The sequence below is a fragment of the Pleuronectes platessa genome, chromosome 8 (genome assembly GCF_947347685.1).
Source record: "Pleuronectes platessa chromosome 8, fPlePla1.1, whole genome shotgun sequence".
Classification (NCBI taxonomy): Eukaryota; Metazoa; Chordata; class Actinopteri; order Pleuronectiformes; family Pleuronectidae; genus Pleuronectes; species Pleuronectes platessa.
Window position 1 is genome coordinate 10,125,655 of NC_070633.1, and position 16,147 is coordinate 10,141,801.

General features: G+C 40.3%; 2 protein-coding genes across 2 annotated transcripts; one reads left to right on the plus strand and one right to left on the minus strand.

The window, feature by feature from the left end:
- Nucleotides 1-1,727: 1,727 nt before the first annotated feature.
- On the minus strand, nt 1,728-7,134 carry sybl1 (synaptobrevin-like 1). Its single transcript, XM_053429227.1, has 8 exons — nt 6,929-7,134; nt 6,444-6,620; nt 5,363-5,420; nt 4,107-4,244; nt 3,870-3,960; nt 3,417-3,484; nt 3,242-3,334; nt 1,728-2,749 (listed from the first exon to the last, which is right to left on the minus strand). Exons 2-8 carry the CDS (start codon nt 6,587-6,589, stop codon nt 2,684-2,686), a joined length of 660 nt encoding a protein of 219 aa, XP_053285202.1. The 5' UTR covers nt 6,590-6,620; nt 6,929-7,134; the 3' UTR covers nt 1,728-2,683.
- Nucleotides 7,135-7,677: 543 nt separating this feature from the next.
- On the plus strand, nt 7,678-12,999 carry polr1d (RNA polymerase I and III subunit D). Its single transcript, XM_053428819.1, has 5 exons — nt 7,678-7,790; nt 8,363-8,460; nt 8,880-8,956; nt 10,831-10,913; nt 12,722-12,999. Exons 1-5 carry the CDS (start codon nt 7,752-7,754, stop codon nt 12,767-12,769), a joined length of 345 nt encoding a protein of 114 aa, XP_053284794.1. The 5' UTR covers nt 7,678-7,751; the 3' UTR covers nt 12,770-12,999.
- Nucleotides 13,000-16,147: the final 3,148 nt, after the last annotated feature.

The following is a 16,147-nucleotide window of genomic DNA, read 5'->3' on the forward strand; positions in this document are numbered from 1 at the left end:
TCCAGCCAGCATACCACAGGGACAGGGCTGTCCTCTGTAAAGCATGGGGGGGGCAAACCCACAACAACGAGCCTGGTTACAAGAATGACACAGCGCTGTCTTTCCAATGTCTGAATATGCGACAGTCCGCTCAGGCCAGGAAGAAATGTTGAATGCAAGTGGAAAACAAGCTGGTCACATGTGTGAACAGGGAACAGTGGTGCGGACACTTGATAAACAACTGACACGTCCAGGAGTGTGACAGATAATCCCAGTGAGGCCTCCTCCAGTCCAGTTTGCTCTATAATTAGATCTGGAGTAAACATAGGATACAGCTACAAATAGCAATGAAAATACTCCTCCATAGATAAGCCCATAAATGGTTTTAGACACGAGAGACCACACAACAACTTTACAGCACAATAGATTTGCCAGTGTTATGTTAAAACCTCCCTGTGTTAGCTCACATTTATTCCTAAATATGGCTTCATACACAGCGGTAACACAAACATTCCCAACATACCTGTGTGACGTTCAACGGTCGAGCAACAAAGATGGAGGACAGCAAATAGCCGTTGACAAAATGTAGCAATTAGCTTATGTTGGTTATCCGGCGAACAGGAAAGAGGGTTCATTTGTGACGTCAAGTCAACAGGTAACTGGTGTGTGTGTGTGTGTGTGTGGGGGGGGGGGGGGGTTAAACGTGTACACGGTCTTACCGCCTGACGCCGCTTCCAGACACACTTTAGTGACTCTGCACAGTTTTCCATTAAAACATCATCAAGTTTACCTGTGAGGGGAGCGAGCAGCACTGACGGGAGCGCGCCGCAGCTCGGGGGTGATGAGCAAACACTTTCACCTGTGTCACCTTTTCTCCCACAGCACCCTCAGCGAAGCGGTCAGCTGTCAATCAGACAGCGCACTGATCACACTGTACACACTGTACACACTGTACACACACACACACACACACACACACACACACACACACAACATCCCAACAGGCTTCTTGTGACAGCACATCTTATAATCACTGGATGTGGAGTTTTATGTGGATCTGCACATGGTTGCAAACACTCAGAGATCAGTCCCTTAAACTGTTGTCATCCAGATCCAAGGATTCATATTTGGGAAATCAACGAAAATGTAAAAAAAAAAATACAATTACAAATTTAAAAAAAGTTATATTGCGACGTAAAAGGCAGAAAAACTTATTTTCCTGAATGCATCCCCTGATATGGATTCACACAAAATTATTAGCTTCCTCCTAAGGCCCCACCTCTCAACAAAAATTCATGGAAATCGAGTTTATTAGATTTTTTGCGTAAATCCTGCAAACTAACAATCAATCAATCAATCTAATTATATTTGTTTAGGCCATATACACAGATCACAATTTGTCTCATAGGGCTTGACAATGTGTGACATGCTCTGTTCTTAACCCTCATCAAGAGTAAGGTGAAACTATCAAAATAACACTGTAACATGTGTGAGGGATCCCTCTCTCAGGACAGACAGATGTGCAATAGACGCTGCGTGTAACTGAGGACATCAGAAAGATAAGGGTATTTACAACATTGATTTTGAAGAAACAGATTCTAACATAATGGAAAAGTGTGTCAATGATTAACAAACAAACAAATGCAGATGTTAACAACCTCCTTGGCCGATGTAAATATAACAAAAGATTTAGCTCCAGTGGAAATAAAAGCCATACATTTAGCTTTTTATCTGTACAAATCGACAAGTTGATATCATCAGAGTTTATTATTTCAAATCTGAATTTACAATAATTAAATAATTACATGATTATATAAACCATATGATGCCAGGAAGCAAATCTATGTACAATGTAAAAAGTGCATTGTGTTAACAGAAAGAACATATGGGCACACTGAGAATCCTAGTAAAACGAAAAAAAGGCAAATCAAGCCTCAAATCCATGGGTGGGAAAAAGGAAGTAACTTTCTCAATAACTCGGTCTTGACTGAACCCTCAGGTCTTAGAATCAGTAATGTGAATCAAATGTACAATGTTTATTTGTATGATCATATCTGGTTTTGTACAGACATTTGGAAGATACTACTGTGCTTGGTACTTAAAACATGTGAATCAGGATCTCTGTATACAGTATCAGTTTTGTCAAACAAACAAAAAATAGTTTTCAGTTATATGACCGGACACTGTAATGTAACTTGCTACTTTCACGTCCCACTTCTCTCATTGTCATCAAATTAAACGAAGGAAAATAACCGAGTAATCTCTGCTATCTTTGTTGTTTGTTGTGATTCTGGCATTAGTCTCAATGGATTAAAGGACATTGATCGGTGCAGGACAGTATCACAGACTGATACATGAGGCCACTAAGTGCATAAGACAGGATGAACATACCGGACTAGAATAAGACAAGATTATTGTTCCGCATCAGTTTGATGCCACATGGCTGCTGGCCATACGTGTGAGTAAGAGGTGGGACTCCCTCTCCAGCAGGTGAGTCAATGTGCACACTATCAAAGGGGGGGGGGGATGCAGGAGGAGGAGCAGCAACATGTGTCTTCCAGGGATGATGTAGCTTAAGGGGTAAAGCAAGGAAAGCTGTGTTTCCTTTTGTGTCCATTAGCAGGCAGAGTTGAACAGGCGCTTTCCCCTCCTCGTCCTTTTTTTTCCCCCTCTATCTCCCTCTTTTTCTGTCCCTACTCTCCTCTTATTTGACACACGTCTGCCAGCGGAGGCCTCCACAGGCAGCAGAGACAATACAGTAAAGGACAACCTGAAAAGAGCACAAGGACAAAGTTCACTTCCTGCGCAATTGTCTGATTGATCACATAGTGTTGTTGACACTGCAAGTTGCCAGATTGGCAGTCACTAATCGTCAAATTTTGCAGAACGCAGACAAAAGCCACTGTTCGTGCTCGATTGACAGTCGCAAATCACTGTGTGAACTCTTCAAAGTTCTCTGAGAGTCGTGTATTGTGAACTCGCCATTATATGAGAGAACAATTCATGCTGAGTTTTCAGTCAAAAAATTATCTGAAGGGGGTTTTACATGAGCCTTATGTTCATAATATCTGAAAATGAAAACAGTAGCAGCTAATCTGGTTTTACTTTTTAAGGTCATGAAAAAAATAAGCAACGTTTCCACTTTTGTGCATTTTCTCAACACGAGGGCGCTTAATTAATAATCCACCCCCCTTAGATAAACAATTACACTGCCGTGTAGCAAATAACCTTCTTACCAATTATCATTACTGTTCGTACTCACCAGGCTCACCAGCACAATGACCAGAGTCAGCTTGAGGTTCTTCATACACATGGCTCGTGCAAGGTTGCGACTCGTCGTCTTAAATGTGACCGACTGAAAGAGGACAGAGAGAAAAATAACATCAGTGCCAAATTAAATGTATAAAATAGGACTAAACCGTGGGATCTAAACTCACTGAATCAACCAGATTTTCTGTCTTGTCAATCAGCAGCTCCAGCCTCTCTCCTCTCTGGGCTACCAAGTCTGTAAAAAGACAGAGTCAGCTTCACTTGGGATGCACAAAAGGTCCAGCATAATTAGATTCGTGTCAAATTGTGGTGTAAATTGGACAGACAGCTAAGACAGTGGTCCTACAGCATGTATTAAAATATTTTAAAATTTCCATTTTTATTATAACCATAACATTTGCTTAGGGCATGATGGCCACGAATACCAGGGCTGCGCTGGCACAGTATGATGAAGAGGTCAATGATTCCTCCACATCACGTGCATCCAGTGGAATTTCAGTCTAAATAACAACCTTTTTCTGATTCAGTTAAATAATCACATTAGACAAGTAATTCTGATATCATCTAATACTCAATTCAAATTAGGCCTCTGTGTATGAAGACACCCATGAGCAGCTGACCTATGTTGCGGACCATAATGCCCTTCAGGTCATCCACTTGCAGCTGACTCTCGGTGAGACGATCAGATCCGCGTGGGTCGGAGTGGTGTTTCTATAGAGAAATAAAAACGGAGAGAAGTTGAGGAAGATATGAAAATGAAAGTGGACTTAATGAAACTGTATATGTATTATATTTATTATAGACTACAGCAGAGAAGAAGTCACAGAGCTTCATATGCTGACTCTCGTCATACTTACCATCTGAGCTGCCATTGCTGAGGAGAACTCGCTGTTCATGGCGTACGGCAGCGCTGTTTGTGCTCGAGACCCGTATGTGGTCTGGAAACGCTTCTTGACTTCACTGAGGAAGCTGAATGCACGTGATCTCTCAAAGTCCTTTGACACACAATAAATAAATATACAAAAATCAGGAACACACACTAATCTAACAATCCAATGAAATAAACATTGACTTTTTTCGACATTCTTACAATGTATTCGAGCGGACTGTTGAAGTTACTTTTGTTTAAGGCCAAATTTTTTAATACAAAAAAAAATTAAGATTGGCTGAACCCTACATAATAATACTGATATTACTACTAATATTACTAATACTTTTACATCTACTACTACTACTACTATTATTATTAATAATAATAATATTAAAGATCATTTATATTTATTTATAAAGCACTTTTCAAAACCCAGTTTCAAAGTGCTTTATGTTGAAACAGGATTAAAACAAATTCGGTCAGGGATAATAAGATCAGGAAATGAATTAATAAAGTAATAAATCAATCAAATACAGTGTTAAAACAATAACAAATGTAGGTTAAACAAAATTTTGTGCTAGGATTGATAAATGGCTTGTGTAAAAAGGATTGAAAAATAAGATTGATTTTGCAGCATTGGATCCCTGGGCAGGGAGTTCCAGAGCTGAGGAACAAAACTGCTTGTTCACTCTGTCTTGAGCCAGGATTTAGTAACAGCCAACAAAGCCCTGGCGAACGCTCTACTCTGGCTCTGGCTCTTAAGGGAGCAGTATTTTACTAATGTATCTGACTCAGCCCCCAGTGCTTTTTAGTGCTTTAAAGGTGATCTTCATGAAGTGCTTTTAAGCTGATCAGCAAAATCTTAAAACCACTTCTGAAACTGAGGAGAAGATAAGACAACGGTGATGCTATCTTGTCTTATAGTACTCGTTACAAGCCGAGTGTGTTTTGAACCTGCTGAAGGCGTGAGGTATTTTGTATTGCTCCAGAGATTGCACAAATCTAATCATGATGAAATAAAAAAACGATTTGGCCTCTTTTCATATAATCTGCAGGTCCTGAGAGCAGTGACACTGCTTTTATTGCAGTAAAGTTATATACTTGTCATTTCTCAAAGTGGCTAGAGCATATATTCACGTCTGTTGTTATGAATAGACTTTCTTGATTAAATCCTGCCCATTTCTGTCATTTCAAGGGACCTTGATCATTTACAGGTGGCCTTTTTTCCAATTGTATACTTACATCATCAGTGATACACAGGTATATGATTCTGTCATGGCAGATGTAATGGAAGAGATAGCTAGGGGGGAACAAATTAAAAAAATGTCAACATGACACATATTCGATTGAAAGCAAACAGTTGAATTTTAATCGGTTTTATAGGCACCATAATTTATATGCACTATAACATGTCTCGGGGATCATAAACCAGGAGTAAACAGCAATAAATCTAAATTTGTGTAAAGAGGCTGCAAATCTAAATGGCACTGGTATTTTACTCTGTCTGCTGCCAAGTTATTTGAATAATAACTGAACTGTGTCCTTTAGGCATGTGATGCCACTTCACTATGTTAAACAGTAAAGTGGCATGTGATGCCACTTTACTGTTTAACATAGTGAATTCCCATGGCTGAACTTCTTTGACCTTTCTGTGATTTATTTTTTAGTGATCTGGCTCAGTCCACGTAGAAGATCTTTGCAACTTTTGGACATTACTGTTCCATGGACAGATTGGTTAGGTTCCAGTGATGTGTTCATGTTCACTGTATAACCACTCATCACCTTCTCCAGTCCTCTAAATTTAGAGTGTTTTGTAAACAATCTTTTTTCTTCTTGTGTTATAAATCAGATAGACAACACAGTTGGATTTCAGGAGGTAAAACACAATTATTTGGCCAGAAATACCTTGGTGTCTGAAGTGTTTAAAATGGGTCATAATATAAATTATTGTGGAGTAGAACCTACTAGAACATTGTGTTAACACATACTGGACATAATCTAAATACATACATAATTAACTGTGTGAACCAATGACAAGTGTAGACCATGTTTGTGTATGTGCATATTGTCAACAATCGTTGCTGTGGAACCACTGCTGGGTAGTAGATCTGCCCGAGCCTTGTGTATAGCATTCTGGTTAAATCTGTGACTGGATACGTGCTGCACTTTATGCAACTGTATACACATATGGGATCGGACCAGCATTGTTACAAATCTGCACGACAGTAACTTAGATCAAGTTGAAAAGATTAGGTCCGCAGTAGTCTCATGACTGTTGTGTAATGTGTGTGTAGGTGTGTATGGACGTGTGCGCTCGTCCTACCTGCCGTGGCTGTAAGTCAGCTTGTTATTCTCGGAGGGGATTTTGGCTAAGATCTGCTCAGTCACCTCCAGGAAGTTCCCACCACACCACGCATTCTTTGCCAGGATGGTGGTTCCACGAGCCACCACAGCAAACAGGATTGCCATGGCAACAACTGGGATTCCGCTCCAATACTCACTGACAGAAGTTAGATGTTAGATGTTAGCCGGCAGGAAGGAGCAGATAAACACAGACATTTATGAAAAACTCAGTGACTAGTATCCACTTAATCAATACTGTCTACAAGGTCCAGTAGCCAGCAAACAGTCACGAGAAACGAAAACGAAAGATATATTAACGATGGCAGGAAAAATAGCTAGCTAGCTAATGATGTTGTTGAGCAATGTAAATAAAACGGTAGATGAGTGTTTAACACAGCAACACGTGACGTTTGTGTACAGGAAGCTGACGCAGTTAGTAGTGACGTTTGATAATCAATTCGATACCTCGATGGGTCAACCCTGTTCAAAGCCGCTCATTTAGAGCAAATTCCGACATCTAAAGACGGTTCAGCTGCTAGCGAGCTAGCTAATCCCTTCCGAGTGACTTCTGCTTGGCAAAATCGCCCAGACGTCCACACAGGAAGCCAATCACTCTGCTGCTGGGTAATGTAGTTCGCACCACCTCTCTTACCCGTCTCACTCTATTACGCTCGCTTCACCTCTAGAAATACAAGTTATTCTAGTTCCTGATATGTCGTGTTGACGTCACATGTTTTCATACTGACGCTCGGTTATGGCGACACCAGGGTACTTCAGCCCTGGCTTTTGTCTGACAGGCAAACATCACCCTACTGTTGATAAATAGGCGCTTATACATTACTTCACAATTCAAATCTAGTAAAGTAAATATATGTTGGTTAGTTGTTTGTATGTTTGCATCAAATAGCTGCTCTATCTGTCAATGTTGCTTACGCCAGGATCATCTTGATCTTTTACATCCAGATCAATAAAGTCAGCCAAGACCGTCATCCAGATTCACTTTTTTTCTTTCATTAAAACTTACATCGAGGTCATCAGGTTTTCCACATATCTAAAATCTACTGACTTCTATCAACGACTACTGTGCATCTCATGCTAATATTCCTATACATATAAATATTTTTGTGTTTACTGTCATAACTCTAACACGTTTAGAACAACACTAACGAACATAAACCCTACGTCCGTGAGGAGCAACTCACGTTGCTCCTCCTCTTGCCTGTCAGACAGAGATCAGGGTGAAATTCACCCCCCTTACTTTTGACGGGCTGAGTGGAGATGTGAAAGCATGGCTGCAGAAGGCGAAAAGAAACCGGTGCTGGAGATGGTAACAAGCGAAAATCCTTTATGTATTGATGAAAATAATGTTTACAGCTTACATTGTATTGTTGTTGTTTAACACGGTCTGTACAAAATGTCAGGTTAAAGCAGCATATTGACCACGTTCAAAATCCTCACGTGGGGAGCTCCACTATGAGAAGACTTGGATTCCACCTGTACTAAAGTTAAACAAAATTAAACCTGTTATCGTAAATACAAGCTGATCTATGAACACGTCTGATGAGTGGTGTTATGTAGAGTTATAATTGATCTGTTACGTGAATCAGTCTATCTACCAGACATCTGCTTCCTTCTCAGTCCATAGCTGACTCAGTGTTTGTCCACTAGGGGGCAGTCTTGCTCAAGCCGTGCCTCTGTTTGTCAGCATTTAGTTCAATCTGCTAAACTGACTCTTCTCACTGTGCATCAGTCAGATACGTGTTTAATGTATTGCCATTGCCTAATAGTTTCCTCTCAGTGTGACTAATTCTCCTTATCTTAAGGATGGTGTGTGTTTGTGTTTCCACCTGTTCAGGGTTGGATGTGTGATGTTTTAATCAATGTTATTTTGTGGTCTAGGTCCAAGCTGATGGGGCTGATGAGGGCTGTGTGACGTTTGTGCTGCACGAGGAAGACCATACGCTGGGCAACTCCCTAAGATACATGATCATGAAAAGGTGAGTCAGTGTTTTAACAAAACGTTGCTTGTCATGTCACGGCCATCACATTTGACCACTTTTTCTCCATCAAAAACATTTGCACCACCTCCCTCTGTCGCATTCATCACATTTGAAGTCCAAAGACTGTAAATTGGTTTTTCCACTTGCTGGAATGTTTCCCCTCCTTGAAACTGATTCCGACCTTTCAAGATAATCACATCAAAAACGGACTCATAAGTGTGTTTGTGATTCCTCCTCGCTCTCTCTCTCTCTCTGTTGTTCTCTCTCTCTCTCTCCTTCTCTCTCTCTCTCTTTGTACTGTCAGTGAGAGGTCAGCTGGGATTAATTGATGCTGGAAAAATGATGCCTCCACCCGTTTCAAGCCAAACATCGATAATGATAACAAATCTCACTTTCACCTTCCTGTTTTTCATTAGTGTGGATGTGAACTTTTGCGGCTACACGATCACCCACCCCTCTGAGAGCAAGATCAACTTTCGGATACAGACACGAGGTGAGAGAAGCCATTCGCACTGCCATCACGTCATCCAACAACAAACCAGGCTTCTTCATGCGTGCAATTTTTGTGTGTCCGACAGCTTGAGAATTATTATTTCTGGACCGTCTTGCAAACGCTTAAACTTTTAATTAGAGTCTGGTGCATTCACTTTGTTCATTGAGCGGCACAGGAAAAAGCCAGTTTGGGACACGCATGCACATAGACCCTGTTGCTCTCGTCCACAGAGGACTATAACCACTTGCTTTGTTAGAAAACAACAAAGTTCCAACAGAAAGCAGCAGCCACATCACATGAAAGGAGTCTGCAGGACGGAGACAACAACTTGTTTGTTGTTGTTGTTGAACTAAGTTCCAGCATGCCTGGAGGATCATTCCTAACTGTTTCATCACAGCAAGACACAATTACCTTTCAGGCACCAGGAAAAAGCCAGGCTCCTACTGTGCGTTGACATTTTCAGCTGTAATTACTTCCACCAAGGAAATTGTGCTATTACCTGAGTCTGTCCATCATACCAGAAACCTCACTGTCGCTGTGAACAACAGACCACCGCTGCATGCAGCAGGTCCGCGTCACGAGCCGCTCACGCAGGCAGTGGGGCCCGGGCTGGATGTAAGGGTTGTTGTTTTTTGTCCTCTGCTTGAGGCTGTCCCATGGTGGTGGCTGTGCAGAGCATTCACTCTGTTGAAGACCTTTCCATATGTCCAGAAGCCGGTCACAAGCATTTTGCCCCCCAGCCTGCATGGCTTCCATGACATAAGCTGTTTTCATGAAATCTGGAAAATGTCTGGACATTTGTCAAGTGTCATCAGTGTCAAGTGATTGTTGGGTCAGACACAACAACAGGAAACTGTCTCAACCTTTTTGTGAAGGTTGGTGCCTGGGTAGAGCACGCAGCAGGCAGGACATGATGTACACGTTTGGGCGTCTTCAAAATTTATGGCTCCCCTTTTTCATCCTGACATATTTTAATTTCTCCAGTTTGTGTCTGTTTCGTGTTAGAAATGTCACAAACTCACCAACTTGCTAACTGTGACTTTTCCAAAATTCTCCTTCTGCTTTATCCCATGACCTTGCTTTGACATGCAACTAGGGGGGCTTGCAGGAAGAGCTCCTGAAACTATCTGGAGCAACTCTCTCAGATATTTGCATTCTCACATACTGGAAAATTTCAAGAAAATGTCAGAACATGGGTGCATGTCTGAAAGCAGCTTTAATTGGCATTCACTTGCAGAAGGATTCCAACTGTGGTCTCTTGTGCCCTAAGGCTTCTTGAGCTGATCTCAACTGCCATGACTATCTCGCCTTTCTTCAGTTGTTGATGTTCCAACGCGGAAATATCACAAATTATGTTGTTGGGAAGGTGTAACTTTTTCTCATTTGAAAATGTTACAAATGTGTCCGCCCATTTGGCATCATCTATGAGGACCTAGTAGTTCCTCCGCCTGTGTAGACCTTCTCCCTGCAGCGCTTTGGGACATCCTCTCAAAATGTCCACACTGCTAGAAAATAATTTATGGATCTTGATGTTAAAATAATCAGACATTTATGATGTTGAGATTTGTGAGTTTGTACAATTTGGTGCAGATGATTATCTTGTTCTTCCTTTTTCCCTTTTACACACAGACGTGTAGAATTGGCCTTCGGGAAGGTTTGTGCTCCACTGATTGCTAGTTATGGTTCCCCACCATGACCGCAGTGAAAACGGGCACACGCTTAGAAGTCGTTAATCTTCATTAATTTCGTTCATTTTTGCAAATAGATAAATAACTCGTTAACATAGTGAAGATAAAATATGTCTTGCCTCATTTTGTACTTACTTTTAATTAATGGTGGCGGTGTTATCATGAGGTATCTGCTGTGTGTTTCAGGGGGCGTTGCAGCCACAGAGCCTCTGCGGAGAGGTCTGAATGAGCTCAATGATGTTTGTCAGCATGTTCTCAACACCTTCCAGGTAAGCTTGTGTGTCCATGTGGAACAATGACCCTCTTCAGACCTGCTATTAACATCCATCCTGAAAGATCCAATCACAAGTGTTCAGCTCTTAGTTTGTCAGGTTACACCATTGAAATTCATCCTGAATGTGTCTCCTATGACAACTTGTGATTGGATCTCAATCCCCGCTCAATATGCCATTAATCACATATTTCACCAGTTTCCAGGAGGGCCTGAATGAATCATGAGTGGCACTTAGCTCTGTTATGAAAAACAAATTCTAGAGTCTTTATGTGGTCATCACAGAGGTGGGGTAATTTCTCGATTCTTAGATGCCCTGCGAAGCGGTCAACACTGCTTCGATGCAGAGACGAAACATGTTTTGCGCTGATTCCGGATCAGGACAGACACACATTGACACACTCAGGCTGCAAACAGGTGATACATACCTTCTGCTTTGTCCTGTTTTTCCAGGAACATAAATGTTAATTTAACAGGTTTTTATAAAGATCAGCTCTAAGTGTGAGTGATTAGAAAAGAGTAGCAGTAGCAGTTTTTCAAAGCACAAATCATGAGGATGATACATACCTCTATGAGTCGACAGTTGGAATTCTGCGCATATGCATTAACGTGTTAATTCCACAAATGAATCATCCCGCGTTAACGCATTAATTTTTACAGCCCTAGTAATGATACTTTTGAGTTATTGTAAAACTGTAGTTGGTCAGAGGACTTCAATCTTAGAAAACATCAGCTATCATCTGACGATGAATTTGCCTCTGGAGCCAAAATCCAACATTTTGGGGCGTCAAGCTTCTTTTATCACACCAGTTGGATGTTTCTCCACATAAAACGCAAATGGAAAAATGTTTTGTAGGTTTTTTAGGTCCAGATGACATTTTGGCTCATCTCTATCAACAGTTATCTGCATATGAATGCAGATAAAATAAAAAGATAGCAGATGCATTTTGCTCGATGTGTTCCGTCTCTTTTGCTCTCCACGTGGACTGCTACCTGTGAGTAACCAAAGCCTGCTCATACGTAATTGGTCAAACAAGAATCAGAAACCAGAAAACGTTATTCCTCGCTTACAGATTCTGGAAAGTCACATGTAGAATCTGTTTGTAGAGATAAGAGGATGTCAGCTGAGTAGGCGATCTTTGTGGATCCATGTGGCCCAGGACACATTTGTGTTCACACAGCAAAAGAATATGGTCGCATACATTCCAGTCTGTGATCCAGAGTGATCAGACCTCAAGGACACATTTGTGTTCACACAGCAAAAGAATATGCTTGCATACATTCCAGTCTGAGTGATCAGACCTCAGTATGCACCAAGGACACAACGACTTGATATTGATTTGTCGGCCAGTTTCAGTTCAAACAGAAAAGCTTAAGTACACATTATTATATATATATATGTATCAGCTTTAGTGTAATTTTCATTTAAGTAGCTGCAGCTGCTCGGCTTTGACCCATTTACAGATCATACAGTGTGTTGACTGGATGACAGCTGATGTTTCACAGTATATGGAAGACTTTAGTCAGCAGCTGAAGCCTCATTTTCTGTGCCCATCACCGGGCTCCGTAAACAGAATATGACCCGGGCTCCGACCTCCTTGCAGTGGAAGACAAGTAAGATGTGAACTTTAATTTTCACATATGGAGTAATATTATTTTCATGTGGGATACAGGAAGAAACCCTGGCTCATATGGATGCTTTCATAAATGGGTCCCTTTGTGAAAGGAGATTGTAAGAGTTTATGTAACATCCTCTGTGTTGTTTCAGCTCCAACTCTTACGACATGTTCTTTTATTTTGTTCCAGGGGAGAGTTAATGAGTTCAAAGAGAGGGAGGAGCCACCGATGGAATGAAGAGGATCGCGTATGTGCGACTGTGGAACTCTACCGATCTGTAAAAAAAAATGACTTACTTTGATATTTCCCCTTTTATGTTTTGTTTACTAGCTAGAGGAGGGTATGACACGTTCTTCCACCTATTGAACTAGTTCACAGGTCACATTCAAACAGTTGTACAGTTTTCTTTTTTAATCCGCTCAAATGATTTCGATGTATAATAAATGTGTGTTCTTGTGTTTATCTTACACGAGTTGTTGTAATTATTCGTGACACAAACATTAAACTAAGTCAACAAAATCTTTGTGGGATTTCATGGACCGCTTTTACGACACCAATAAAATTACTCAGCCGTTCGACCCATGCTATTGTATTTAGTTTTATCAATTTTTAAAAAAAATAATTTAGGGTTGAATGTCAACAGTTAACACAATCATCTTTAGTAAGATATCTTCCCACACTGATCCAGGGGGTGGTTTAATATATAAAGCTAGGGGTTGTAATCCTAGAAAATATATAAGCAATGCGTCTCACCGCCTCCAAAACAGGAACGCTAGCCAATCTTTTCATTCAGTCCAGATAAAATGATTGGTTGTGCAAGGGCCGAATAAAGAATCCTTATAAATTAGGTTTCTGGCAAAAGCCTTCTCCATTATAACATTGCTTTTCCAGTAGCTAAACCCAATATTCCTAATATAGTTCTGTTCATATTTAGATGTTGGAATTAGAAGCTCAGATAAAATGTTAATCCTGATCTAAAAGAAATCTCTGTAATGGTTATCGTACACAATTCTGTTTCAATCTTTTGTCAAAATGTATTGAAGACCAAAACAATAGGCTAGTCACAGTTCTTCCAGCAGCTGGATGAGCCCCAGTGTTGAGACTTCCTATCAGGTCAGTGCCGCTGGGATGAGTCGAAAGTGGAAAACAGGGCAGTAGTCATAATAATAATTAAATATTGGGGGGGAACATCTGGAAGTTAAAGAGACGCCATCTTGTGCACCGGGAGTATTAGAAGCCACCTATTCACCCAGCGACCAACAGTAAGTACCAACAAACCCATAAGTTAAAATATGAACATTCTTGTTTTTATCAACATTTAAGTGAGTGTCATCATGTCAAAGAGAAAGGGAGCGGGTGATATTCTGATGTTTTTTGTGTCTCTAAAAACAAGGAAAGTGAGTTGAGACCAGTGAAAATGAGTCAATGCTTCTTGATGTAACTTTAATAATAATTGCTGATTCATTCCGGGAACATAATGGCCCGAAACACCACCTCTTTACTGATAATATTTCTTTTATGTTCACTGTGGTGCGTTCAGAGTAAAGAGGGAGAGGGAGATAACTTGGTAGCTGCAGGGGGAACAGGTGACAAGGAGGTGAGTGAGAAAAGGAACCAATGGGGATGATTGTAATCAAATAAGGAAATCATACCAGTCTAATCCGAATATACAGACTTGATCAAATATTTAATCGCAATTTTTTTATCTGTTCTAAATGTACCTTTCAAGTTTTTAATACTCGTATCAACATGGGAGTGGATAAGAATGCCTGCTTTATACAAAATTTTGTTTTTTTGCAACAATCCAAAACGAATACAATCACTGTGCAGAATATTCTTCAGAATATGCTCAAAGGTACTGCATGCTCCAAAAATATGCTTAAAGCAAAACATGGCAAACTCAAGCCCACCGAGATACTACAAATGGGAATATTGACAATGTCAATCGGCCTGCAAGCTATAGCCACCCATTTATCTATCTCTGTTGACAGTTTGTTGCTTGTGGATTTGTCCATGCATGAGGGAGGGGAGAAGAGAAGAGAAGAGAAGACTGGAGGAGGAGAGGAGAAGAGAAAAAAGAGTGGAGGAGAGGAGAGGTGGGGAAAAGATGACTTCAATAACAAAATACCTGAAAATTCATCTAGTGTGTCAATAATGAGATGTGAGAGTTTGCCTCCCCAAAATGTTCACTTCATGACTACGGTCTCGGTGGAAAACCCTTCATCACACATCTTAAAACAAACATTGATAATGATAACACATATCACTTTCACCTTCCTGTTTTCCATTAGAGTGGTTTTGGACCAAAACAGGTGGTGGCCGTTGGTTTCCTGAGAGCCACATAGTGAGCATGTGATGTAAAATATACTCAAGTTAAGTGCTCTCCATGAGCTGGAGCCTTATAAACTGCTGCAATTCACAATATTTTGTTACTACTTCCTCTGGAATGCAGTCTCCTTTCCCATTTTTATTTTATGTAGGTGTTATTTTAATCTCCGGAATTCCCACATATAGTCCTGGAATAATAGGAAATATATAAATCTGTCGTACAAGCTCGAATAAAACATTTCTATATGTTGTTTCACCTTTTGACTCTAAACATTGAACTGTTTAGAAAACTTAAAAGAATGTAACGCTTTTCAACATCTGGAAATTGCGCAGTGTCCCTTGTTTAAAATACACAGTGTGGGGAGAGGCTGTGATGATCCCATCTCTTTAAGCTCACATCCAAAAGTCAAGGTCATGAGAGCCACTTATTTATTTAACACAGTTGGGGCATTGAACCATGCGTTTAGTGGATCATGTTGTGACTTGTTTACATTAGATTTTATCATTTAACTTTGCCTGAGTTGAAGCTGCTCTGGACATGTTCTCTTTAATTTCCTTCTCACTTGATCAGAATTGGACATTTACAAAACGTTATTCTCAACTGGGCGAATACTTGATCTTTCCTTGTACCACATAGCAAATTATCCCATATTTTAATTTGTTTCCAGTTATCTCAACTGGAAGAGTCTGAAACTAATGGAATATACGCTAAACAAATTATAAATTGAATGACTCAATGTCAAGCTAATGTAAACTTATTACAATGCATTATCCTTAATATCTTATAAATCTGTTAAATAAATTGGGATGTTCATTCCTATACATCCTGTTACTTTCAAGTGTCATCAGTCGAGAAAGAAATATTATGCTCTTGACCTAGAATTTTTATACCAGCAATATTATTCTGAATGATGTCCTCATTAAACGCTTCGATAAACTTTGCTGCAGTAATGGATTTATCTCACAGTCCCGTTTGTTCCAAATCAGTTTGATGCAGCTCCATTTATTTCTATATTTGGGCTCAGTGATACAACCCATGCTCAGCAAAGGTTATCTCCTATCTGTCAGATCTAGACTTATCGTCCGTGGGAGGAGCATTTCAATTGTTTTTGCCAGAATTTGGATCTTATAATCTTAGTTCAGTAATTGATGCCAATAACCTCCACTTTTAACTTCATTTTTATCCTAGAGCATCATTATGTGGCTCAGCAGATCTGTCAACTCAATCTTGCAGTTCTCCATGGGGGAAAAACCATGTGGTCTGGTTTTTAATTTCTTCAGCCCTAG

Excerpts from the sequence above, each read along its gene's own strand:
- polr1d (XM_053428819.1), top strand. The coding sequence starts at position 7,752 with ATGGCTGCAGAAGGCGAAAAGAAACCGGTGCTGGAGATG. Across the intron at positions 8,957-10,830 it reads CTTTCGGATACAGACACGAG|GGGGCGTTGCAGCCACAGAG; the intron begins GTGAGAGAAGCC and ends TGTGTGTTTCAG. Across the intron at positions 10,914-12,721 it reads ATGTTCTCAACACCTTCCAG|GGGAGAGTTAATGAGTTCAA; the intron begins GTAAGCTTGTGT and ends ATTTTGTTCCAG.
- sybl1 (XM_053429227.1), bottom strand. The coding sequence starts at position 6,589 with ATGGCAATCCTGTTTGCTGTGGTGGCTCGTGGAACCACCATCCTGGCA. Across the intron at positions 4,245-5,362 it reads ACCTGTGTATCACTGATGAT|GACTTTGAGAGATCACGTGC; the intron begins GTAAGTATACAA and ends TGTGTGTCAAAG. Across the intron at positions 2,750-3,241 it reads TCATTGTGCTGGTGAGCCTG|GTTGTCCTTTACTGTATTGT; the intron begins GTGAGTACGAAC and ends TGCTCTTTTCAG.